Below are 26,547 nucleotides of genomic sequence, written 5' to 3' on the forward strand. Positions count from 1 at the left end.
CCAAATGGTGGAAAAGGAGGGCTTTTAAAAAATACATCAGATCTCAGTGGGGGATAAAGTAGGTTGGATTATTCTAATATGGAGTAGGTGATATGGTAGTTATTAATCTACAGAGGGCTGAATTCAAAGAAACCTCCAAATTGCAGTGCCTCAAAATGGTATTCAGTGGTTTGGATGGGCCCGTGCACCTGCCTGACAATGTTGGAATGATTTCCCAGAGGTGGTCTGACCGGATTTAGCTCAGGCAAGCGAGGCTCTGTCAATGCTATCGAATCCTTCTTGCTACGAGGTCATCCATTATCGTGCACCAGAAGGAGCTCAGGACCAACAGTGTAGGGTCTAAGGATACCTGTTGGAGTCAGACTGCCATCATCTGGGCACTCACCCAATGGATATGCCTCCCCAGACCATCACTGAGCCCTCACCAAACTGTGCTGTTTTACAGGCATGTTTTTCATTGCTTCTCAAGCAGAGGGCACATTAGAGGACACTGGGCCCTCGCGGTGTGTTAGCCTGACTGTGCACTACATCCAGCTCCCGCATCGACGCATCTCTTTCTTGAAGATCACATAGACAAACTTATTACGAGTAGTTTAAAATGTTTTCTTAACTCTTGGCATGTAGAAGAGGACAAACAGGTGTGTGAGAGCAGATCGAGGGGCCAGTGTCAGTTATCAGTCTGAAACATGTAAACATCCCTCATACTGTCTCATCTCATCTTAAATGTTCTTATCTTCAATTTGAAAATGACGCTATCATTACTGGAGGCTTTATCCCATGAATGCTCGAGAAGTTTGATTTATTTTGTTTCCCCATTGCAGTGACGCGGTCCTTCTCCTCTTTCTGTCTTCTTTTTCTTTTAGTCTTCGTCCTTTTCATATCAACTTAAACTCCAAACATTTTTTACTTGAGCCACAGTGAGGGTCTCAGGGGAACTTATATTTCAGTGTGAGTGCCGCTGGTTTTTAACAGTCATTTCACCAGCAGGGACCACATCCTTGGTAACGATGGGCGATGAGGGATGAGGAAGTGTGATTAGTGCTGCGGTTTGGGGAAGGCCTTGAAGGGGACTGGCGACGGCTCTCGGGCCGGGCAGATCCCCGTGTACTAACGAGAAATAAATGGAGGAAAGGAAGAGAGAAGAGGAGAAGAGAGGAAAGAAAAGGGGGTCAGGGTGGGGCATGAAAATCAAAACAGCAGGTATTGGAGAAGGGGGGTTTTTATAGCCTGAGGCCGGAGGGGGCGTGAAGGAGGAGTGGTCCCACTCCTGAAATTCAGATGATATCTCCACCACTCTTGTGGAAACAAGCTGCACCTCTTCTGGCTTCCCCTGTGGACTTCAGACACTATTCAGTTTCATACAGTCGTCCTTTCTTGTTAACTGCAGGCCTCTCTCTTTCAACACTGTCACCACTTCCTGTTTCAGCCTGGATTTAAACATGTCTCCTTATATTTAGGTTTGTATGGAAAGATGGATGTGTCAATTGCCAATGCCAAAAGTTTGTGATGTAGTCGCATTACTATTATGAAGGATCCAGGCAAAAAGTACTGCCTGTGTGTACGTCAGTACTTGTGGTAATATATCCCAATATAGTAGGAGGTTCCTTCCCTGTTATTCCTGTTTGGATCATTTTAAATTGGAATAAGTGGTAACTGAAATTCAGGTTCTGTGTCTACATTATGTAGAATACCAACCTGAAGTTGTGCTGTTCAGGGTTCAGTGCCTTCTTCTGGATGTCCTTGTATGTAGGTGACTTGAGGTAACGGAAGAACGTGTCCTGTGCCAATCAAAAACATGAGCATGCTAGCAACCGCCACATTTTGGTATGAACAGATCATTTTTGATCCTCACACCGATCATGAATCTGGACACACCTTTTTCATGAGCATGAAGACGTGCGTCTGTGCTGCTTCCAGCACATAGCGGTGAGGATGTTCCAGACCTTTCACTGTCAGACCCATTGTCCTGCCATCAATGTTGATCCAGCGGGGGGCGCCAGGGGCCAGGAAGGTCCTGCATGCACACACATACTACATCAATCTCTTCTATGGCTGAAAGTTATAGGAGGGAAGATTTAGAAAACCTGAAATCAATTTAAAATAACCCCGTCTTCCTCCCCTCACCGCAGCAGATGGCCCCGCCCCTCCCTGAGCCTGGTTCTGCCGGAGGTTTCTTCCTGTTAAAAGGGAGTTTTTCCTTCCCACTGTCGCCAAAGTGCTTGCTCATAGGGGGTCATATGACTGTTGGGTTTTCTCTGTATGTATTATTGCAGGGTCTGCCTTACAATGTAAAGCATTTTGAGGTGACTCTTGTTGTGATTTGGTGCTATTTAAGTGAAGTGAATCAAAAGCTACTGTAAAGTCTGAAAATGATTCTCATGTGAAACAAAGATGTATTGTGTAACCAGGCATAAGTGGAAGAGGATGGATGGCTGGACGGGTCTCAAGAAAACACAAAATGTGGAATTTAAATTAAAAAATGTGGAATGTAAAATAAAGTAAAATAATTAATAGAAATCAAAGAAAGAAGAATGAGGTTAGGTTATTTGTCTTACTTGAAGATGGTCTCAGCTTTTGTTGACATAGACGATGCGGTTCCCCACTTCAGTTCTTCTGCTGCTTCCCAAAAAGCCAAGTTCTCACCTGATGTGCATACACCATATACCACATTAGCTCTTAATAAATATGACAGTTTTCTGACTTATAGAGTTGTCATTGTACATGTACAACAAAATCATGGGGGCTCCACGCCAAATGTGCAGGAATAAAATATAAATAGTAAGACACTATAAACCACTGGTGGTTCATCCAGCCCTGCCAGTGGAGCCAAACTGTAACATTTTTGCGAAATTATCGATACCTCTCCACAATGTTGTAACAAAGATTGGACAAAACTAAAATAAACTGTGAAGACTGAATAAATACAAATGAGCTCTATGTTGAATAATAAGGATCCTGATGTTTACTGTGGAAGAAATATGGCTGATGTGGGTGTTTCACATTTTAGTTGAAACATCCACGTTCCCTTTGTCTCACGTTTTATCTCCCACCTATCAACATGATGAAGTTTAAATGTGTCCTATACGTCACTATATTTAGCAAAACATGGATAAAACTACATGCTTGTAGTTGTTTAGTCATGCAGACTCTCAACTCTACCAAGAAGACAAAATGTGATGAACAACATTTGTTGACGTACCACTGAACTCCTTCTTAAGGAAGATCTTGAAGTCATCTCGCCCTCGCAGGTCGCTCAGCAGCTCGAATAAGCTGAAGGACCAGCGCTCCACACGCATTTTAGTAGGAACTTCAACCCTAAGGACAAACACAGGTTCAGTTGCTATTGGGGCAATCCATCATCATCCTGCCGTGGTCCCTGAGTTCACCCAGGGTTTGAAGTTTGGTTCTGAACTTCTTATTTGTTTATTTATAAGATAATCATCTTCTAGTTCTAGTGAATATGTTATTTTCTAGGGAGTGTTTTTGCATTTTCATCATAGCAGTGTCTCTTTTGTGTCCAGCTTGTTCTGTTATCCTTTCAGTCTTGTGCCTGTCTCGTCTCTCTGCGATTGTCTTCTTTGTGGTCCTGTGTTCATCGCTCTGTTTTTTGTCCCTTTGTCATGTCTGTCATGTCTCTGTGTCTGTTTGTCCCCACTGTCAAGTTCACATGTCTTAGTCTGAGTATCAGTGTGTGTGACTTCCTGTTTTATTTTGGTAGTCTCCCATCTTGTGTTCCCTTTTGCTTCCAGGTGTATTCACTCTGCTCTGATCTCATCCTGTGTGTCTGCGTCACTTTGAGTTTTTGTCATTTTATTCTTGAGTCTCAAGTAACAGCAATAACGCTGCCTCCTTTAGTTTCTCCCTCTGAGTCAAGTTAACATGACACATTCATTATTTGTACATTTCATATGATGTAATGTAAAAGCTAAAATAACACAATTAAAAAGCATACCTGTTAGATTTGTATTGTGATTGTCATTTATGCTTAGAGATATTTACTCATATATGCTTAGAAGTATATAATCATTTGTAGATTGAAAGAATGTCTCATCCTAGGAGGTCTGTAACAACTCTGTGTAGCATGAAGAGGGGAGTGTGTTCACTCCTCTTCAGAGTGTTCTGGCATAGATCACACACCTCCTAGGAGAGGTCGTATCTTCTCTTGCTGATATATGGTATAGCAAACACACATATATCTGTTTGAGTCTAAGAGCCTTTTGTTCAGATGTACCGTTAGACTCTTGGCACCAGCTTTGGGGAGTCTTCACGGGGTCACATTTTGACCCCACACATATACACACACAGACACAAGGTATTCTTTGTTCACATGCATACCTATATAAGGGGTCATATGTTAATGAACCTATGCATATTCATGTAACCACAATAAAAGAGCAGTGTTACGGGGGAGCGGACGAGAGCAACTGGGGTCAAGCGAAGGAACGGCGCCTGTCCAGTTCTCTCCCGTGCACGTGAAACATAAAGAATGTTGCCTACTCGTGTCTTGCTTGCTGTGTAATCACATTGCCTTCAACGTTCCAGCGAATCGGTTTAAGCTATAAACCTATCATTAATTGGTCCTTCGACGCCGGATCCCTGGAGTCGGCATTCACCGAGGAGAGAACCCTGACGTCAGCGAAACGTGAGAATTTGTCATCGGGCCGGTGGATTAGCTATCTGTTTTCTCTCTCTTCGATGAATGACGATCGGCGGGATCCGAGGCTGATATTACACGCTAAGCAAAGCCAAGTAAGTTTCAAGTCTTTGCCACTGAGTGCGGCAAAGCACGCATCCACTGTGTGCGGTTGCGTTGAAAGTCTTTGCCACTGTGTGCGGCAAAGCGCGTGATCACTGTTATGTAAGTCTTTGCCACTGAGTGCGGCAAAGCGCGCAGCCACTGTGTGAGACTGCGTTGAGAAAATAGGCCTAATTTTTGTTGTTTGTGAGCGAGGATATTTGTTGTGTTTGTATGAATGCTGCGGAGCAGGCGTGGTCTGGGACACGGTTGTTGTTGTTATCATGGGTTCCTAAGCAACCAAGAGTGCGTCCGAGCGTGACGGACGTTTATGCTGGACTTCACTCCTGGGAGCGCACAGTTTTTTTAAAAAAAAAAAAGAGTGACGGCTCCTTAGCTGCACGGGTTCACACGAGCACGGTCGCGCAGGTTTCACGCGGACCTGAGCCGTGCAGTTAATCGCAGGCTTATACATGGAAGAGATTAAGTTTTCAGAAAACACAGCAGCCTCGAAGAGCATGTGGAGAAGGCCAGCCCACATCAGCAGCAGTTAAGCTATGCTCTGGTGAATGGCTTCCCCCACCCCTTGCTGACACAAAATGTTTAGATGATTCTTTAGATTGCCCTGATCAACAACAGCCTGTGCTCCAGACCATTACTTTAACCAGTTGTTAACAGTAATCTGCATTAAGCTTAGGGTTGCTCAAATTCAGTACAATGACATATGAGATGAAGTAAAATAGGTAAATATTTTACCTAATTACGTGCATAGAGGCACTTGACCTGTTTGAAAGACTGTCGTCTTATTATGAGCCATTGTTGAGATATAGAGCACACCTATGAAAACAACTATTATGCTGAACCCTGTGTGAAACGGCTGAAAACTACATGATGGAGAAGCTGAATTTAATATGAAAATGTAAGTCTTTGCCACTGTGGGCAAAGCACGCAACCACTGTGTGAGGTTGTGTTGCTGTCTCTTCTGAGCTGATGAGCAAGCTACACATTATCAGATCAGGAGCTGGCTGAGAACTCATCAAAGAAAGGGGAAGAGAACTATGATAACTCGAGTATGTAGCGTATCCGTGAGTTCAGCTTCTTCTTTCAGATGCGCAGCAGTTTTCCTGGATCATGATTCATGTGTGTAGAGTGTTCATAGCATCAGCATCATGTTTTTGTTTATTTGCTTTGTTGGGTTGAAAAATAATTAAATAAACTTGTGATCATACTTATGGATCACCATGGCACATATCATCAGCCATATGATTTATTTATGCAGATGGAAAAAAAGTGAGTGTGAATGTGCCTGACGTCACAGTGTGTGTGTGCGTTGTGTAAACGTAATTGTCACAAATTGTGAGAGCGGTGATTCTGCAGGTCACCAGCTGGTGTAAAGAGAAAAAAAAGAGAGTAAAAAAAAGAGACAAAATTTATATTGTAGATGGAAAATAATTATAGGAAAAAGGTTTTGTGTCTATTAGGCAAGAATAACTATAATCTCATTTTCTGCTTTTAAGAAAGGAGAGTTCTGTGTGTTGGTTAAGCAGTGATAATAATAATGGAAATGTCTTAGTTTTGTCACTTTCAGATGAAAAGCAGACCTGGATCAATTTCCACATGCAGCGGTCGGAAGGAAATTATAGTTTAACATCATTGGAAACATTCGGGCCAAGTTTCTGGCTAACTTATTTACAGCTCCATGTGTCCCTCATCCTCACAAGCAAGCTCTCACTCCTCCCTGAAGACAAGGAATGCAGTTCCAAGAGCAATATATGGCAGATAAAGAGACAGCAGCAAGTCCTGAGCAAAGAGACCCAGCAAGCAGCAGCAGTGTGGACAAACAGCAGTGGAGAAGAAGAGCAAACCCAACAGCCTGATTGGATGAATGACACTGTATTTCCATCAAGCTGCAAAGTCACTGTGCTTGTGAAAAGGACTTTTGAGGAGACTGTTGGAGTTTGACATTTGCCACTTTCGGAGCAAGATGGCAAGAAGAGACAGTGGAACACAGGACAAAGCTGAAGAAGAACTGCCGGCTGTTGGACTGTTGAAGTGGGAGAGGACAACAGAGTGAGAGCAGGAGGTAAGAACACAGAGGAATGCTGTTGTTTAATGTGGGAAATCAAAATTTGGGTTAGCAAACCTGGGGAAAATAATACTGACTGCTTAAGTGGAAAATTGTGAAGGAATCTGAAACACTGCAAGAAGAAACATATACAAAATCACACACACAAGCAGAACATGCATTAACCCTACTAACACAAACAAGAGAGCTCATGAAGATTAGACACCATCTTGAGCATGTGAGTCTGTTTATCACCTGGTGTGATGCAAAGATCAGTGGACTCATAGCACATTGGTTACAAAATGATGATCAATTAATAGCAGAGAAGTGTGTAGGAAAGGCAGCTTTAAGAACATGCCCTGCTGGAGATGCAGCTCCACAGACATTGATTAAACCTGCCTAATAACACAAACACACATGCAATGAAAATCAGCTTGTTATCTCTCATCAGTGCTAAAATAGTGTAAATTTAACAGAGACTTGTTATCAAATGCTGAATTTATCCAATGCTGACAATTAACTAACTATGTTACAGGACAACAGTTTAATTTTTGTGGGAAAAAAAAAGATTCTGGTTTGACCAACCAGTGATCAGACAATAAATTTAGTTGTTAATATAGTAAATTGGGAGATGCTTTCTGCCTGATTGATGCATCACAAGTAATTTACTGTATGAGGGAAATTCTATTTTTGTGATAATATTTTGAACATGCATTTCTGTTGTCCTGTCATTTTAGTGGGTTAATAGCTGATATGCAAATTAGTTGATGGTTCTTAGATTAATGAAAGGTGATTGAATTCTAGCACGAGTGAATGGGATGTGTTGGAGTGGAGACTCTAAAACACTGAGTTTCCTGTTGTGATGTGCGAGTGAATCCTGCACCCAAATACCAAACTCTGAATACAGAACAAACTTCTTTTGCGAAATGCATGACAACATGTCACATGTTTTATGATGACGGGGAAAGAGGAAAACTGAATAAGATGGGTCTGTGGCCTAAATGAGTAAAAAGTACAGATGAAACTTATATCTAATAACACATTAGGGTTATGTTGTGTGTTGTGTGGCTGATGGTTGGTTTGGAGTTTATCTAGCTGATGATTTTTCTTTTGTTGTGAAGTTGAGCCTGCCAATTAGTATGATGGTATGATAAATCATGCTAATGGTATGATTTACCCTCCTGAGATGAGGAGCATGTGTCATGACTTAACGAGGCCTTTTTATTTTGATACTTTCACAGTGCACTGAAAGTTTTGTTTGATAATCTCTGTTTGAGCAGATCTGCACGATTAGAACAGAAGCGCTATACGACGCGACAATAGGTTCCACTATCAGCAAAGAATGAATGAATGAATGCATGAATGAATGAGTGAAAATAAAAATGGGAGACTGACTGACTGGTAAAAGCGGACAGAAGCTGACAGACTGACTGACATCACTGTGCGAAGTTAACCCCCACCTGACAAAGGTGCAGATGAATCTATGTGTGTTTCTTTTTACAGGAGCGGAAAGATGACAACAACATTGAGGTTGCGTGATGATTTAACCTTTTAAATGCCACTTTCTGTGTCTGTGCATCTATCAGGGGTGTTATTCACTACCTTGTGTTGTTCACAGAGGTAACTGTGAGAAAGTGTGTATACACCTGCGCAGCGCTAACATTTCTACAGCATTACAGTTTTCATGTGATTTGATCATGTGATTTATACCAGGATAGCTGGTTGATGTTTTCCTACTACAGGATTTCTGGGTTCATGTGTGAAGAAAACTGTGTTTACAGGTTATGAGTTGGTGATGCTGTTACACTGTGTTGTTGGGAAAATGTGAAGGTTACTTTGACGATGTGAATAACATGTGAAACATTCCCTGTGTTGAAACTAGTGTTACTTCTTTCCACAGCTATGGATGGCTAACTTTATGGTCTTTTTACAGCACCTCTGGACCCTGTCAATTTGTGCCTGACCTCCAGGATTGTCCATGTGTGTTGTTAATGTTTGTTTTTCTAAGAGTGCATGTAGAGGATTCAGCAGAAACGGACAAGTAACATGAGAAAGCAACTAAGAGATGCAGTGTTTGTGGAATAGTTTGATATGGGGCTCATTAGCTGGCCACTACTGAGCTCCTAGTGTTAAATACATGGAGTGACTTTGCTTAAGGGAAGTCACCGATTACATTAATGTTAACTGAGTACATGGGATGATCCATGTTTGGGGTGAATTATGGTAATAATTGTAGTTTACTGATTTGAGAAAACCTGCACATGATACTTGTCCTGTTGATGCTTTATTACTCTAATGATACAATTGTTTATAAGTGTGAAGTTTGATTTTACTTCCAGATCTTGTTTTCCAGGCCATGATGGTGTGTATGATGGCTCCAGGCAGAGCCACATGTTGAGCACACTTACTGTGCAAAACACACTAACATCTTTTATTGCAGGGTTACGGCGCTGCTCCAGAGGAGATGCCATGATGTTGCCTGGGACATGATCTAGCTAACCTTTTTCTTTCAGACAGGAATCTGGTTTTGATGAGTTGACTCATGGGAGTGTCCATGCGTCAAGAGGAGGGGTCCAGAATTACAGAGTTACATGAAACTATGTTTTCTATGTTTTCTAAACTATGTTTTTATGTTTGTTGCGGTGATTTGTGTGATTAACAGTTCATTTACGGGTATTAAACCTATGTAAAGTGGTGCATCCATGTTCAGATGAGGCTTTGATGGTCCATAGATGAAGCTCACTGAACTAAAGAATGTGGTTTGATGATGATTGACATGCTTTCCAAGTAGGAGTTTTTCCTCCTAGCAAGGAAATACAGGTGCAGGTGCAGCAGTCAGAGTATTGCTGAAAGGAATCTCCTGAGAAATCTTCAGAGGCCCAGTGAGAAGCAAGAACCCATTCCAGGCAGAGCTGACAGCCCAGGCAGTGGTTGAGGTCCGAGGTCAAGCTGTTTGGGGCCCATCATGAGATCAGATTCCACAACCACAGTAAGGACCATGAAGCTGCGTTGGAATGAGAGCTGTGCCAAGGGGGCTTTCCAGAGGCCAACAGAGGAGATTGTGGACAACAGACGGGCACCTGAAGGATGAGGGGAGCGTGCCAAGCTCCACCGACAATGATGGAGGATGGCATCATGATTCTGTGAGAAGCACAGGAACCAGAAGCTATGGTGGTGATGACAGCAGTTTCCTATAAACATCACCTAATGCTGTGTCACTGTACTGTGCACACGATGACAATCTCAAGACTGCTGGGATCATAACAGCAGTAAGATAACTGGATCCGACACCCTTTCCACAGAAGGGTTTTTGCAGAGATGAATGGACAATGGAGGAGTCATATGTATCCCCCTCGCAGGACGGAGGCCTGAAGTGAGGTGATGGGGGTTGGTAGAGGCCATAAAACTAGAGTGCTGAAGAGGTCTGCAGCTCTCACAATAGCTGAGACCCATGTTGACAAACGGCAAACTCAACTGGTATGTTTGAATGTCTATTCTACATACATTTGGACTCCGGTCCTATGGACAGTGATGGAAACAACTGGAAGAGACATGACGCCCTGCAGAACTTAAACCACTCTGCAGAGAGACGTGATTTACATGTCTTGCGGAGGAGCACAACCAAGCTGGAGTGTTTCTGAAAATGTTAATTTCTCTTATGACCATTAACAATTCATTTGTTTGCTTGTAGGATGCAGGTTACCATTGAATGAGATCAATGAGAACTTGGATAACTGCTAATATATTTGTCAGACTGTATACGTTTACATATGCTGAGTATAAAAATGGTTGCATTGACACTGTCAGGCATGAGGTGATCATAACTGGGTACTTTTCTAGCATAATTGCCAAAAGGGGGGAAATGTTAGATTTGTATTGTGATTGTCATTTATGCTTAGAGATATTTACTCATATATGCTTAGAAGTATATAATCATTTGTAGATTGAAAGAATGTCTCATCCCAGGAGGTCTGTAACAACTCTGTGTAGCATGAAGAGGGGAGTGTGTTCACTCCTCTTCAGAGTGTTCTGGCATAGATCACACACCTCCTAGGAGAGGTCGTATCTTCTCTTGCTGATATATGGTATAACAAACACACGTATATCTGTTTGAGTCTAAGAGCCTTTTGTTTAGATGTACCGTTAGACTCTTGGCACCAGCTTTGGGGAGTCTTCACATTTTGACCCCACACATATACACACACACACACACACACACACACACACACACACACACACACACACACACACACACACACACACACACACACACACAAGGTATTCTTTGTTCACATGTATACCTATATAAGGGGTCATATGTTAATGAACCTATGCATATTCATGTAACCACAATAAAAGAGCAGTGTTACGGGGGAGCGGACGAGAGCAACTGGGGTCAAGCAAAGGAACGGCGCCTGTCCAGTTCTCTCCCGTGCACGTGAAACATAAAGAATGTTGCCTACTCGTGTCTTGCTTGCTGTGTAATCACATTGCCTTCAACGTTCCAGCGAATCGGTGTAAGCTATAGACCTATCAATACCTCTGGGGCTCACAAAATTAAATAGCAATAATTTATCCCTTTCATGCGATCAGTAAGATGGATTTTCCACTGAGCCACTTCCACTGACTTTCCACTAGTTTTAAAACATTTAAATATGAAATATTATTGTCAGTTTAATATTATCTGACAGGAAACATGTTTGATCACTTTATCCAACATGAACTAGAGTTAATGGTAAAATGAAGCCAGTGAAGAAGTGCCAGAAACTGCAGGTACTGCTTCAACACCAGCAGCATTAAAACACATGTTTACAGTGTGGGTAAAACAATAGTTTGGACATATAAGGATATTTCACTCTTAACATCAGGGTCACAAAGGTAGCTCATGTTTCATCACTCATATTTGGGTATCGCAAAGGCTTCAACCTTTATCCATCTTTCATGTACAGTCTCATGTACAGAAACTTTTAATAAACACGGGAAACAAAATGAAACTGAGTGCCCATCACATTTTATTCCCCAGTTGATTTGAGAATGAAATTTTAAACGACTTTCTAAATAAACACACTTAAAATGTTAGACTGCAAAGACTCCTCGGGGCTGCTGCTGAAATTGGTGCACTGTTGTGGTGGGTTTCACCTTCTCATGTTGAGAGTCCAGTATGCATCATGGTCTGTTTGCCAGGGGTTGCTGGGTAGACAGGAAGCCAGGAATGGGTCGTGATTTTTGTAGGTTGTGATGTATTTGACCAGCCTGCAGAGACAGAACTGTTATTAGCTTCATTTATTTTCTAGTTGAGGATGTCGAAACCAGGCAGCACCGCCGCGACAAAAGGAGATGCATATATATGTTCATTTAAATATACTTTATTTTAAACTAATGATGATAGTGCTGTTAGTGCTGTGGGTGAGCACTCGAGTGAAGAGATTTTTTTTTGTACTGAAAAAACAAAAAGGTGTTTAAAAAAGCGAGTGACACAGTCAGTGAGCTCTGAGGGCGTTTAAAGAGCAGTGGCTCACTGGGGCCAGCTGTTTACCAGCCGTGCTGATTAGAAACAAGCCACACCCCCTCTCCAAAATCCTGAGAAAAGCCACACAGACAGAATGGAAAGGAGGTGGTAAGGCTCATCATTGGGAACCTACCAAACTGTGACTGAAATACTCTTTCTGGTTTCTGTTTTTGTTACTCCTCCTTGTTACTCCGTCCCATTTTGCTGCAGGGCAACTTGCATGTGACAAATAAAGGCTTTCTCTTGACCACGACAGTGGAAAGTCCACTCAACTGTCTTTCCTAAAGTGAACTATCTTGCTATGGGCTACCTCTGTAACACTGCCACCAGTCCACCTCAGAAAGGGTTTTCAGTACAGGAGGCAACATTGGCTGTAGCTCAGGAGGTAGAGCGGGTCCTCTGCTGATTGGAAGGTTGGTGGTTCGATCCCTGGCTCTCACAGTGGGCAGGATACAAACCCCAAGTTGCTCTCTGATGCATCCATCAGAGCATGAATGAGGTAGTTAGAACGCACTTAAAAGCATAGTCATGTTGTATAAAATGCTCTGTGAGCTATATAAGACTCAGTCTATTTACCATTGTTATCCGCAAAAGAGCATCTACTGAAGCTGTGAGCAGGGAAAGGTGTTTCTCATTCATGCAATAGTGGGGGAAATAATTTCAGGTACTGTTCTCTTTAAAAAGGATAAAGAATTATGGAGCATTCCTAGTTCTGCAGACATGGCCTGCATTTCTTCTTGATTTTATGGCTAACATATTTGCACCGTTGAGCTGTTTTACTGTTTTGTTGTTGATGATTTGGCAGGATGGTTAAATTTTATCTATAAATCTATTTGTAGTTTACTTGCCTCTTATTTATCAGATTACATGTTCGATAAACAGTTTAGTCACAGACTTCAGTCTCAGGACTTCCATTAGTTCGTATAGAGCTTGGAAAGAAGGAAATCTCACTTCCTGCCCCGTCTTCATTACAGAAGGACTTGCCTAGGTTGATTTCACTTTCAGACTTTAAAAGATGTACAAATGACTATTTGAAATCATTTCATCATATTTTATTGTTTCTTTCACTGTTGTAATTTTATTATTACAGTTCTGATTGTTCTGAAAACTGGAAACAAATCACAAACCTGATTTTTAAGGAAATTTCTATTTTATTACGTTTATTGTTAGTGGGGGTTTTGGATGACAGATTTTTAAGAGTTAGAGTAGTTAGAATTCAGGTAGCTAGTTATTGCAGGTAATAATGCACACCTAGCTTACATTGTTTTATTTTTCCACCTTAACATTAAACTTGTTTTACACTTTTTTAAACATACGTTCATTTCCTCGTTACTTTGAAATATTGGTGCTTTTTTTGAGGAAATGTGTTCGATTTAATTCTGCAGTGATGCGACACTGCAAACTAATTCTGTAGTTTTCAGCCAGTGCATTGTTTTATGCTTGTACTTAAACATATTTGTACTGTCAAACACACCATACACTGTTAATTTGGGTTTACTGTATTTTTAATACCTGTAAACCAATAATGTGCCATAATTTTTAGGGAAAATTGTGTATTTAATTTCTGTTAGTTGTTAAAAATAAATCTTTGAACCTGTTCTTTCAATTAGCATCAAAGCAGATGCCTGCTTAGAATACTGATATGAAACTATATGTGAGATAATCTCATTGTGTTACTGCCTAGAGCCTTAAACTAGGGTAAACTAGATAAACAAGGTCTCACTGTGGTGCAGGGACCAAATAGCTTAATCTCCCAACACACCTCTTACAGAAAAGGGGCCACAGTCAGTGCCTTTTCCACATCACAAAACACTTGTAGACAGGTTGGGCAAACCTTATACACCATATCCTAAATATCCTCAAAAGGACAAAGAGCTGTTCCACTGCTCCACAACCATAAGCCATGTTGTTCCTCCTGAAGCTGAGGTTAAACTAAAGGGTGAAATCTGCTCTCCAGTATCCTGGCCACACACCTTCCAAAGGAAGTATAAGCTGGAAGACACCAACTACCACCACAGTTCCCAATCTATGCAATGTTGCAGAGGCCTGTCGACTAAGGTGGTCCTGCTTACACAAACAAGTGTTTTATTCAGCTACTGCCAAAGCTGCATGCTGCTTGACCTGCTGGTACCTGGAAATTGTCTCCAGAGTCCCATAAACTAGCCAAGCTCCTTTTCCAGTTGCTTGTTTCACCTTTAGTCCTCACCAGAGGTGTTTGCTGACAGCCCATAGCCACAGCAAGTCGCATGATCTCTCTGACTCAGAGCCTCTCACCTGTTGGAGTGGTAAAGGAAATGTATTTATAACTTTTTTCAGCCTCTTTTCGTTAATCCACTGTCTCTTCTCTACACATATCCTTCGCTACACATGTCCTCTGATATAGTAATTTTTAATCCTGTTCATTTTGGTCACGGCCCAAGAGTGTGTGTGTGTGTGAGGGAGAGAGAGAGAGAGAGAGAGAGAGAGAGAGAGAGGCCCAGGAGACCCAGGCCAGCCATAGCAACTAGAGATGGCACGATACCACTTTTTTATGTCCGATACCGATATCATAAATTTGGATATCTGCCGATACCGATATGAATCTGATGTAGTGTGTTTTTTAATCAATAAAACTGTTTTTAAAACTGTTTTGTTAATATCTTGCTGCTTTTTGTATAAGTTCATACTCAAGTTTAAATAAACAACAACACTAAAGCTATTCTGTTATACCTGTATGCAAAAAATACACTGCACCCAAAATATTTCATAGTTCAGCAACACTGATCAATCTAATAAACTTAAACCTGCTCCATCCTCCCTATTCTGGTATTTTAAAGAGTACTTAGCAGAAATATTAAGCAACCTAACTAATAGGGTTGCAAACTCCCAGCAAGAAAAAAAAAATAGGGAACCACCCCCCACCCTCCACCTCATGATGCTTAATCAACGTAATCAACTTTAATTTGATGCAGGGTGAAAAAAAATGCACAGAAATAAATTATTTTTCAAGAATAATTAAATAGATTCAACATCTTTCTTCAACAGAATTGCAGACTGCACAGATGGTACCTTCCCAAAGGAAAAGTACTATAGCTTACTAGGGTATATTAGACTTAACAGTTACTATATACAGTAATGGACTTCTATACATTTTACATCAGATTAAAACTTTGGGTGTAAGATTCAGATAATTATTTATTAAAAGCTAGACATTTTAAATGAGAATAAGAAAGAAAAGTATGTCTTTGTGCCCCCTTTTCCCTGTTCATGCCCTATCGGCCCCTGGCTAAACTTTGCTAGATCCGCCCCTGCACAGTTACCAGCCGTCAGCTACGTGAAAAGGATCCTGGTGTAGAAAGTAATATTAAATAAATTCTAACAACAGCTTATCAAGCTTAAACGTGCTGCTGTTGTTCAGCCGCTGGTTTCCTCTTTCTGGTGCAAAGTGGGCCAAAAACAAAGAAGAGAGACGGACTGGCGACAGAAAAGCCGATCAGCTGATCATTGATCAGTTTCATGATTGAAGTAGCAGCAGGAGAGGGAGAGAGAGAGGCAGTCGCTCCATATATCGGTTGTTAAGCTTAACATGGGAACGCTTTACAAACATTCAGAGATGAACTTACACACTTGCTTTACTTCTCTCTGGGATAACTTCCTCGGAGATGAAATGCTGGATTGGTAGCGAGGCTACAAATACACACAGCTGCTCTATCACGTGACGCACACTGCTCCGACGTGCTACGGTTATGAGCCGAGTTACGCCGTGTCGCAAGTTTTGTGAGGTGCTTTTTTGATATTTAATGGATCAGATTACATTTTTTATTTCCCTCCGATATCTGATCCAGTAATTTACATCAGTATCGGACCGATACCGATACGTAATATCGGATCGGTTCATCTCTAATAGCAACCCAAGAGAAGTCCCAAGGCCACATATTCTAATGACAACTGCATGCCCACCTAAGCAGAAGGAGAAAGCCCCAGATGGAGCTCTCATGTCCAAAGGACCATAGCCCCAGAGAACCAGAAGCAACGGGCAGCTGACACTACCAGCAAGCTCTATGTGATGCCCTTAGATGTCCGGGGCTGCACGCGCGCCACACTGAGTGGATCAGCGTGTGTCTAACTTCTTAGAGGGACAAGTGGCGTTCAGCCACACGAGATTGAGCAATAACAGGTCTGGGGTGGCTGTAGCTCAGGAGGTAGAGCAGGTCACCTATTAATCGGAAGGTTGGTGGTTCGATCCTTGGCTCCTCCAGTCTGCATGTCAAGTATCCTTGGGCAAGATACTAACCCCAAGTTGCTCTCCGATGCATCCATCGGAGTATGAATGTGTGTGAATGTAGTTAGAAAAAGCACTAAGTACAGATAAAAAGTGCTTGTATGAATGGGTGTGATTGGGTGAATGCGATATGTTGTATAGAGCGCTTTGAGTACTCCGGGAGAGTAGAAAAGCGCTATATAAGAATCAGTCCATTTACCATTTACCATTTATGTCCCTAAAAACTGCTTGGTACCTGGAAGCCTTCTTGTCCACTGGGACAAAACCCAATGTGTATCCAGTGTTGGGAAGGTTACTTTTAAAATGAATCCCACTACAGATTACATGCCCCAAAATGTATTTTGTAACGTATTTGCCGCCACCCTGCTCACAATGCAACCGACCCCTATGGTGCCTCCTTTTTAGGGCTGTGCCCGGCCGGGCCACCAGACACTCGGCCTCGGGCACCCTCCCCAAGCCTGGCTCCAGGCCGGGGCCCTGGTAACTCTATCCTGGGCAGAGTGAACTGTTCCCTTGATGGTCTTCTCATAGGGGTTTTGTCGATATATCCCAGTTTTTAAAACCCAACGAACAAAGTTCAGTTCAATTCAGTTAATTTATACGGCGCCAAATCACAACAACAGTCACCTCAAGGTGCTTTATAATGTAAGGTAAAGATCAGATGATAGCACAAAGAAACTCCAACAATCATATGACCCCCTATGAGCAAGCACTTTGGCAACAGTGTGAAGGAAAAACTCCCTTTTAACAGGAAGAAACCTCCGGCAGAACCAGGCTCAGGGAGGGAGGGAGGGGCATCTGCAGGGTTAATCTGTGTCTTGGTACCAGAAAGAAACTTACGCTCCCAGAGAGACGCTAGATTTGACCTTGGACCTCATGATAGCTTGTTGATAGAACATGTTCTAGAATAAAACACACACAGAATTTTTATTTGCATCATTTCCATTTCTGAAGTGGCTTTGTACCTATGCAGAGCAAAAGCTGTGTATTTATGCATGCATATTTTTAATTTTTCAATGGCAGCTCAAATTAAGACTTACCTTGCGTCTATGGATATCAAAAGTGGTTTTCTGAAAGAAAAGAATTATAAAATAAAAATCAAAAAATAGTTTTCATGGAAGCATTTTTTTGGTGCAGTAGTACTCGTTATGTGATAAGCTTAACAAGTATGATTAAATACAGAAAGATGTTTTGATGCTACGGGTCTAGATCTACAGCTCAGGTCTATTGAAGCAGAAATGGTTCCTCTGGGGTAAATGATTACTTAACTTTGCAAAGCTTTTCGACAATTGCAGCCAAATATCAATATCAGTGCTTTTCCCCCATGCTAGAATTGAATAGGTTTCTAAGACAGAGACAGACAACCACAAGCTCTAACATTCACACCTATAAACAATTCAGAACGACTCATTATTTCATCAAACATGCCTTTGGCCAAATTGATGGCCCAGCAAATTTGGAGGTTTGATACCAGAACCCGCATGGTGTGAGGTAACAGTGAAACACTGTACCATCAAACCATCCTCAAGGTTCATCGGATAGCCCATTTCCATCCATCCATTTTATTCCATGTATCTGGAGTGCTGGAGCCCGTCCCAGCTGCCATGGGATGAAAGGCAGAGGACAGCCTGGACAGGTGGCCAGTCTGCTGCAGGGCAGCCAATTTGTTTTTACTAATTAGTACAATGACCAATTACCACACCACAACACTATAATGTCACACAGTGGGGATATAAAGTCTGGCTACTTAAGCAAAGTTATTTCTGGTTTGCACATGTCTTTTCTTCATCACCATGGAGTTTGATCCATCGGGTCTCTTTTTTGTAGTTGTCTCCTTACCCTTCTGCTTTGTTTGATGATCTGACACATTGAAGTGTGACAAACATGCAAAAAAGACATAAAGATTATCTCTCCACAGGTGGAGAACTTTCTCGACACCAGCCTTTCTAGGAATGAGTGTGGCAGTAAATCCACCCCAGAAATGACCCTTGAAAACTTTTTCACCCCTCTGTGTAGACACGCATAAACCTTTCTGCATTACTCTTTCATCTTCATGTGAGAAAAGAGATCTGTGTTAGAGGAAAACAGAAGAAAGGGAAATGCCATAAATAAGTTTTCTGAATATCTTCACCCTGTAAATACAGTATAAAGAAAGTAGCCTTTCCTTTAATATTTAAAATAAATACAGATATAGAAGGTTGAACAGCCAATCAAAACTCCAACTGAAGCCCTACTGCTATCACAAAATTACCAATGTAACAGTGACATGATGGATTTCACTTTGATTATTACAGTGTAGAAGTGCCTCCAAGGATGAGAGACTAACAAGCTGATATTATGCATTTAACAGGACAGACAGGAGCGAGTGTCACCTCACTCAGCTAACAGGGAGGTTTGATGCTCTCACTGGTGGAAAGATTTTATATACTGATAGTTTTAGTTTCATTGTGTGTCTTCAGCAGCTTTCCTAAAATGTCTCTGCTTCTATTTTATTCACCACTTATAACAGAAACATGTAGCTTTTTGTAAATTTGGAAATATAATTAAAATCTGAAAACTGATGTGGAAATGGATGGCTATTTACAGTATCGTGGTATTTAAATGGTATTTACGGTACCATTTTTCACTCATACAGTGCTTTATAAGGTTAGACTGAGTCTCCAGAAAGAGGATTTTAAGTTAATATAATGATGTAACACAGTCGTGGCTCCACAGCTGTTTGTGGGTTTCTATGTTTACTGACCTTTTACCTCATCTGTGTTTGGGTCAATGAGCCTGTCTGGACCACAGTCCATGGCACTGTGAGCACAACGCTGGACACACAGAACACATATTCAAGATAAATACAGTGTAAATAATACAATTACAGATCATAATTATAAATGAGAATAATATAAAACATGTAGACAGCACAGAGTTTGAAAGACTGACCGGAGGCCTGTTCACCATCCAGTACGCCCTCTCCTGGCAGTCAAACACCACGCGATCTGGCTTCTTCCTCTCTTTGCCAGCCCTGACACATGCACAAGCACAAACAACTGGAAGTGGGGTATTAAGAGGAAATCATCTGTGAAAACCTAAAACCAAATGACAGAAGTGCCTACAAGACTCGTCACAGCATCAGGACCAATCGCTGTACATTAGTGAGCACGCTGGATGGCTGCAGCAAACTGCACTTTAAGAAATAGTCTCAAAAATCAGCATCTGTGGTGGCACACGGCATGTGCAAGTCTAAGATATACGCAAGTGGTTGGAAAATATGGTGCCATCAGATGACTGTGGCAAACCAAAGTCCATATTACTTTGTACTTTGTATCGTGGCTGTTGCTTAACCTGACCCCCAAAATGGTTTGTTACACAGAACCATCGATGAAGTTCTCCTTGGAACTGTGATGAAAAAGAACAGGCAGGTCGAACTGTGTGTCCTTCAACCTAAACTAATCAAATCAACAAACCATCTGACGTAGAAGGAAAAAAGCAGCTGTAGGTGGAACTTTGAAATCTAGCCATCAAGAAGGCATCTGTTTGTGTAGTAAAAGCCTACTTATTACTGTCAGCAAACCGTTTGTCATGGCGCCTGATCCAGGTGTGTCCATCCTCCTCTCCCTCCCACTGTCTGTCTCTATCCAACAGTTTAACAGCCAGGTAAGCTCATTCCCTTGTTCCACTACAGTTTAAGGTCGGGGATTGATTGTGTCAAACTTGCATTTGGTAGCTGTTCGCTCCCAGAGTCAAAGTAATGTTGATGCAATTAAAGGAAGAATATTTAACTTCCCTGTGTATAAATCCTAATCATGTCCATTTAAAAGAGTTCCATTGCTTTAGTATAAATCCAAAAATCAAACATTTTTACTTCCATCTATTACAAGCTGTGACAGTGTCACTTACTTATACTGTTCAGTTGCTTGCATCACAATGAAATCCCATTTGTGGTTCAGCCATTCATGGAGGTGATTGTAATGTGCCTGTTTGAAACACAAACATACAGCATGCAGCAGCAAGGTGAAAATCCCTTTTAGTTTAAGAGTTTAATCAGCACGTGCTGATTGCATTCTCATTATAACCAGGAGATGAAGAGAGCCTCTGATAGGTGAGATGCCAAAAATAAACAGAAAGGTGAAGAGGAAGTGAGCATCAAAAAGACAGAAAGAGGGCCCACAGATTAAAAGGAGCCACTGTGGCCCAATCGAGGCCGAAGCTATGAGTACTTATAAATGAATACTTCATCACCATTTTTATTCCTGCTGCTTAAAATAGAAAAACAGTCAAACAAGAAGAACCAAAATTGCACTGTTGGTTTATTTCAGTATCATTCTGTGACATCAGTCTTCCAGCTTAAATCTGAGAAGCCTTATTGAGTTGAAGACCAGTATACATAGACTTAATGTATTCCAGTTAATAATGGAATAATGATTGTGCTACTCATGCACTTACACATCTAGAAAGAGAAACATTGTCATACCTGTTCATATGGTTCCAGCATGCCCTTCTTCCGGATGTTCCGCTTTGCCAGGTAAATAGCTAAAACCACAAAACACAATAAAAACACAGTCACTGCAAACTGACTTTAAAAAGTAACTTTTATTCATCAGATTTTTAGCTACAATAAACAACAATATTTTCTTTATAATTTACTGGTTTAAATGTCTTTGTTTAATGTAAATCCTGGTAATTTCATAGTTGTTTCTATGTCCTCCAGGTTACTGCTTTATACTGTTACTATATTAAAGGTATGGAAGCAAAATGGTTTATTAGCAGCTTTAACTCACATTAATTATTTCAAATGATTCCATCTGTCCTACATTGTCATAACACTAGCCCAGTGTTTTCATGCTGCAGTAATCCAGCACAAAGAACAGGAGCAGCACTGTAAGCAAACAACAACTGTGCGACCACTCCAGCCTGCACGTCTCTGATATGATGTTGGCACACTCCCTCAACACAGGCTTGTTTCTCCTGGACTCCATTTGTGGTCCAGCTTTCAGGTGTTCCACCTATTATTTGAGGAAATGTTTAACATTGAAAATATTAACGCTGTTTGCTGAGTGCATCATTGGAGGCTTTTTCAAAGCAGCTCCGCTCCCTTTGAATAAAGATCAGGATTTGTTTCTGGGAAAATTTGAGAAGATCAGGCAAGAACGTTTTTACTTATCTTTGTGGGGAAAAAATAAAAATACAAAACTTTTGTCAATTAATTCAACTTAAATATATTTACCTAAAAACAGACAGTCAAGTTTTATGGTTAGTTTAAGTGAGTTTTATCTATTAATACTCCGACTAGTCGTTCTCTGTATTTAAATGTTTAACTCTGTGTCTGTCTGAGAAGCAAAAGTGTGTTAAGAGTCTTATTTCTGTTCCTTTATCATATGGAACTAAAATGCATGTAAGCACATATGTGGTGACTGAGGTATGACACCGTCTGCAGGTTCCAGTGGAAACAAAGTGCAGGTAAGTTCATATCACAGGATACCCACCATAATCAGAGTCGTCTGGGACCCATTTCTGTGTTGGCCAGAAGTAAGGAGTCTGAAAATATTGAAAATGAAACCAATTATAGGTCTGCTTTCAATATTTACATTTTAAAGTTTTCTAGACGTTATTTAAACAGCTAAATTACAGCAAACAGTCTAAAGAATTATTTTATGTCATTAAAAAAAACATAATGCAAGCAAATCATTTCATTTCACAGGCACAGGTGTTCATTCCCAGTCGCACAACAATGTGTGTGTAGAACTCAGTATGGATGCGCACATGAAGCCATCGCACACGTGTTTGCTTTCCACCAACTGTGGATTACTTTAAGTCCTGAAGCCTCTGCACCTCTGCACCATCAGTCTGTTGTCCAAAATGATGAAACATTTTAGGATTTAAAAACAAAAACTCATAACGAGAATCAGGAAAGGAAGTGTGTCACAGGGTGGACTGGACAAGTTTAACTTGGTGTTTTTATTTCTTTGCATGTAGTGCTGCGTTTTATTTTTGGATCTTTTATTAGCGTGTAGTGTTTTATTTTAGTGGGGTTATTGCATGCTTTTTGTTTTGATATGTGATTTGTTCCGGGGGGATGCCCATTCCATTCCACCGCCCCTCCTGATCATTAACCTGACACACCTGGGACCAATCAGGGTTCGCCACAGCTATTCAATAAGAGGGAGAGACATGGCTTGGTAACCGGGGTTGGCGACGGCCGCGCAGAGCGGCACGGAGGCCCGGCTATAGGCAGCTGGCCAAGGCGTGGGGCAAAGAAGAACGGGACCGGAGATCGCGGACGACTCCACATTGGAGAGAGTGATCCGGGATGGGCAGAGAGGTCTGTGTTGGTGCTGAGGGGAGGTAGCTCCTCACCGTGAGAGGCCCATGGCAGGGGATTGAGAGGCAGCGGGATGGCGAGACCATGGCTACACGTGTGAAGAACAGCGAAGTGGCGGGCGGAGTTGGGAGCTCTGCCCATCCGGGGTAAGTCCCGATCAATCCCGTGTAGGACAAATCTCCAGTGGGATACAAAGAATGGTGACTGCCGCTGCCCCTCTCTCCTTTTAGTTGGCACCAGAACGAAGAGGCGGACAGGACGGCGACGATGCTGCCGGTTTCTGCGCCGTTTGGACTTTTATTGGACTTTATCTCCGTGGCTGAGACCATTGGATTTTAGCTGTATTGTTTTCATGTTTTTAACTTCATGTTATCCCTGGCCAGAGTATTTTAGTGTTTTCTTTGTAAATAAATTATAGTTTTAACACGTGAGTTTATATTGTAGCGGGTCAGGGCTGTTTGGGTTTTGTTGACGGCTGTGTTCTGCTGTTTGAGGCGGCAGCGTTATGTTGCCATGGTTACCATGTGACGCTCTCTCTGCGACTGTGTTTTCTGGGAGAGAGAGCGCCTTTTTCTTATGAGGGGCCGTACAAGCCAAAATTCGGAACGGCCCCTCATATTTAAGTGTGCCTATGCCAAGAGGCACACTTATTACTATTCGTCGGATTTATTATTATTAAGTGTGCCTATGCCAAGAGGCACACTTATTACTATTCGTCGGATTTATTGTGTGGATGCTGGAGGCATCCACACTATTGAGTTCCTGTTTCTCTTTATTCTTTATTAAGTGTGCCTATGCCAAGAGGCACACTTATTACTATTCCTCGGATTTATTATTATGTGTGCCTATGCCAAGAGGCACACATATTACTATTCGTCGGATTTATTATTCTTATTATTATTATGTGTGCCTATGCCAAGAGACACACATATTACTATTCGTCGGATTTATTATTCTTATTATTATGTGTGCCTATGCCAAGAGGCGCACACATTACTATTCGTCGGATTTCTTCTTCTTCTTCTTCTTCTTCTTCTTCTTCTTCTTCTTCTTCTTCTTCTTCTTCTTATTCTTATTATGTGTGCCTATGCCAAGAGGCACACATATTACTATTCGTCGGATTTATTATTCTTATTATTGTGTGGATGCTTTAAGGCATCCACACTATTGTTTTCCTGTTTCTCTTTATTGTGTGGATGCTGGAGGCATCCACACTATTGAGTTCCTGTTTCTCTTTATTCTTTATTATTGTGTGGATGCTTTAAGCATCCACACTATTGAGTTCCTGTTTCTCTTTATTCTTTATACTTTATTATTATTCTAGTTGCCACTTTTTCACTTTTTTTGGCACTTAACTACTTCCACAATTTTCAGCCGATTTTCACCGTTCAAATTTTAAACTATTCTGCTATTTCTGCTAATGATCGCTATATCTTTTGGTGTTTATTACTGTTATACTTTTAAAATATTCCACTTTTTTCCTTTAATTTGTCCCATTGAAATGAATGGGAAACTTCTGCAATCCTACTAAATTTTGCTTGTTTTTGAAACTTAACTACTTTTTCCTACTTTCACGTAGAACAACCATTCAAACTTTAAAATGTTCTCAAATTATTGGGCTATTCAGGAATAAATCAGCTTTTTCAAATCTTTTACCGTTTTATTTTTATGCCTCTTAAAGTTTTGAGTTGCAAAATTGTGATTTTCACAAAATACATGCGTTGTTATGGTTGCTATGCACTTGGCTTTCAGTGTGCCACTGAAGGTTTTGCAGTCTTCTCTTCATGTCCGAACAACTTCTTGCTACTTGCTCAATTTTCACTCAACTTCCACAAATTATACATCAAAACGTAGGTATTTTGCTGGCTTTCCGAAAATGTCACCATCATTGTTGTGAGACTTATAGAATTTTGGCAAATCTCCTCAGAGCAACACAAAGTCTGAAAACTCTCCATAGAAAGTCAATGGAGAGTTTGTTCAAAATCACCGCTTGATTTCTGTAATGAGAGGCATATTTGAATCGTCATATCTCCTTAACGAGCGAAGTTAAAACATGAGGCTTGTCCCGTATATCTTCAGACACTCCTGACGATCACAATTCAAGAATTTTTTCTCACCTATTACCGTTCTGAAATGAGTTAGACTTGTTTGAGGGTAGGAAATTCGTCCTTCGCTCAGATTTCTTCAGCTTTCAAACTCTGGAAATGAACCACTTTTTTCTCTCGTCATATCTTTTTGATGGATTTCCACAGAGACCTGAAAATTTCCATGACTGTTCACCAAAGCCTGCTGTCTCTTACGGTGAAAGAATGATATCAATACTCCAAATAGATTTAGAGTTAGAAAGCGTTGTTTGGGGGCAAGTCAAGGCAGTTTTCGCTTGCCTCTACTCAGTTATGGTGCATTACAAGTCAAATATCTTTAATAATTCATATTTTAATGATAAATTGTTAACACTTTAAGATTCCCCCATCTCTTCTGAACAAAACGGTGTAAGAATGACCGTTCTAGCCCCTACGGTTAGGAAATTATGGCCATTTGTTTGAGAGGAATCCTCACTATGAGAAATACACTGCAGAAATCCTGTCTCTCTCTGTGCTGAGTGTGTAAAACGGCTGCACCTGTTTTGGCGGGAAAAAGTACACAGCCTCTCTGATTGGTGGATTCAAATTTAGCAGCTCCCAGGCTGCTTGACTGACCTAGAAACTTGATTGTCTCTCCCTATGTGTGTGTGTGTGTGTGTGTGTGTGTGTGTGTGTGTGTGTGTGTGTGTGTGTGACAGAGAGAGAGAAAGAGAGGGCGAGACAGAGTTTTTATGGGAGCATCTTATTGTATGATTTAAATTCAATATATTTAGACTGGTTGACTGAATTTGATCCTGTGTGTGTCTCTCTGTGCATGTGTGTTTCCATATGTGTCCATATTTGTGATTGTGTGACTGTTATACTTTTTTGCTGAGTTTTTTTTTTCATTTAACAAGTAGATTTGAAGGACCCTTAGCATGTTCAGCATTTTTTCAGCTGTCCATTTTGCTTTTCCAATTTTTCTGTTTAAGTTATTACTATTGTGCTGAATCATACTATTTCTGCTATTTTATAAGATTTGTGCTAAATATAGTATTTCTACCCAGTATAGTATTTCTGATTAATTATAGTTTTTCTACCAAATCATATTACAGTATTTTTGCTTTTTATACCATTTTATAGGATATTTATATTGCTTAATATAGTATTTCTGCTTTTTATAGGATTTGTGCTTAATATAGTATTTCTGCTTTTATAGGATTTGTGCTTAATATAGTATTTCTGCTTTTTATAGGATTTGTGCTTAATATAGTATTTCTGCTTTTATAGGATTTGTGCTTAATACAGTATTTCTGCTAAATGTAGTATTTATGCTTAATCACACTATTACTATATATTTCTGCCAGCTTCCCAGCCAGCCAATCATATCTGAGGTCTGCAGTTTCTTCTCTCGTCATATCTCAGCGACGGATGTACAAAGAGTAATGAAAATCGCAGTCAAAGTACACCAAAGTCCGCTGATTCACCCAGTACAAGAATTATGCTCCTAGTCCACCTAGTTTTGGAGTTACACGACGTTTTGTAACTCCAAAAACGGCTCTTTGCCTCACACCGCGATCTAATTCTGACTGCTCATCACCCTG

The 26,547-nt window shown here is 41.0% G+C and overlaps 1 protein-coding gene across 1 annotated transcript in view; it reads right to left on the reverse strand.

Moving 5' to 3' along the window:
- Positions 1 to 26,547, reverse strand: part of rgs9a (regulator of G protein signaling 9a) — a 112,751-nt gene that overhangs the window by 2,977 nt on the left and 83,227 nt on the right. The window contains exons 5-16 of the mRNA XM_031755809.2: positions 22,045 to 22,096; positions 21,033 to 21,091; positions 20,459 to 20,535; positions 19,502 to 19,583; positions 19,321 to 19,383; positions 17,611 to 17,640; positions 17,411 to 17,472; positions 11,940 to 12,053; positions 3,200 to 3,315; positions 2,556 to 2,643; positions 1,876 to 2,014; positions 1,696 to 1,778 (exon numbers count right to left, since the gene is read on the reverse strand). Of these exons, the coding sequence (XP_031611669.2) occupies positions 1,696 to 1,778; positions 1,876 to 2,014; positions 2,556 to 2,643; positions 3,200 to 3,315; positions 11,940 to 12,053; positions 17,411 to 17,472; positions 17,611 to 17,640; positions 19,321 to 19,383; positions 19,502 to 19,583; positions 20,459 to 20,535; positions 21,033 to 21,091; positions 22,045 to 22,096 (965 nt within the window). The remainder of the gene's footprint in view (positions 1 to 1,695; positions 1,779 to 1,875; positions 2,015 to 2,555; positions 2,644 to 3,199; positions 3,316 to 11,939; positions 12,054 to 17,410; positions 17,473 to 17,610; positions 17,641 to 19,320; positions 19,384 to 19,501; positions 19,584 to 20,458; positions 20,536 to 21,032; positions 21,092 to 22,044; positions 22,097 to 26,547) is intronic.

Source organism: Oreochromis aureus, linkage group 4, assembly GCF_013358895.1.
Source record: "Oreochromis aureus strain Israel breed Guangdong linkage group 4, ZZ_aureus, whole genome shotgun sequence".
Lineage (NCBI taxonomy): Eukaryota > Metazoa > Chordata > Actinopteri > Cichliformes > Cichlidae > Oreochromis > Oreochromis aureus.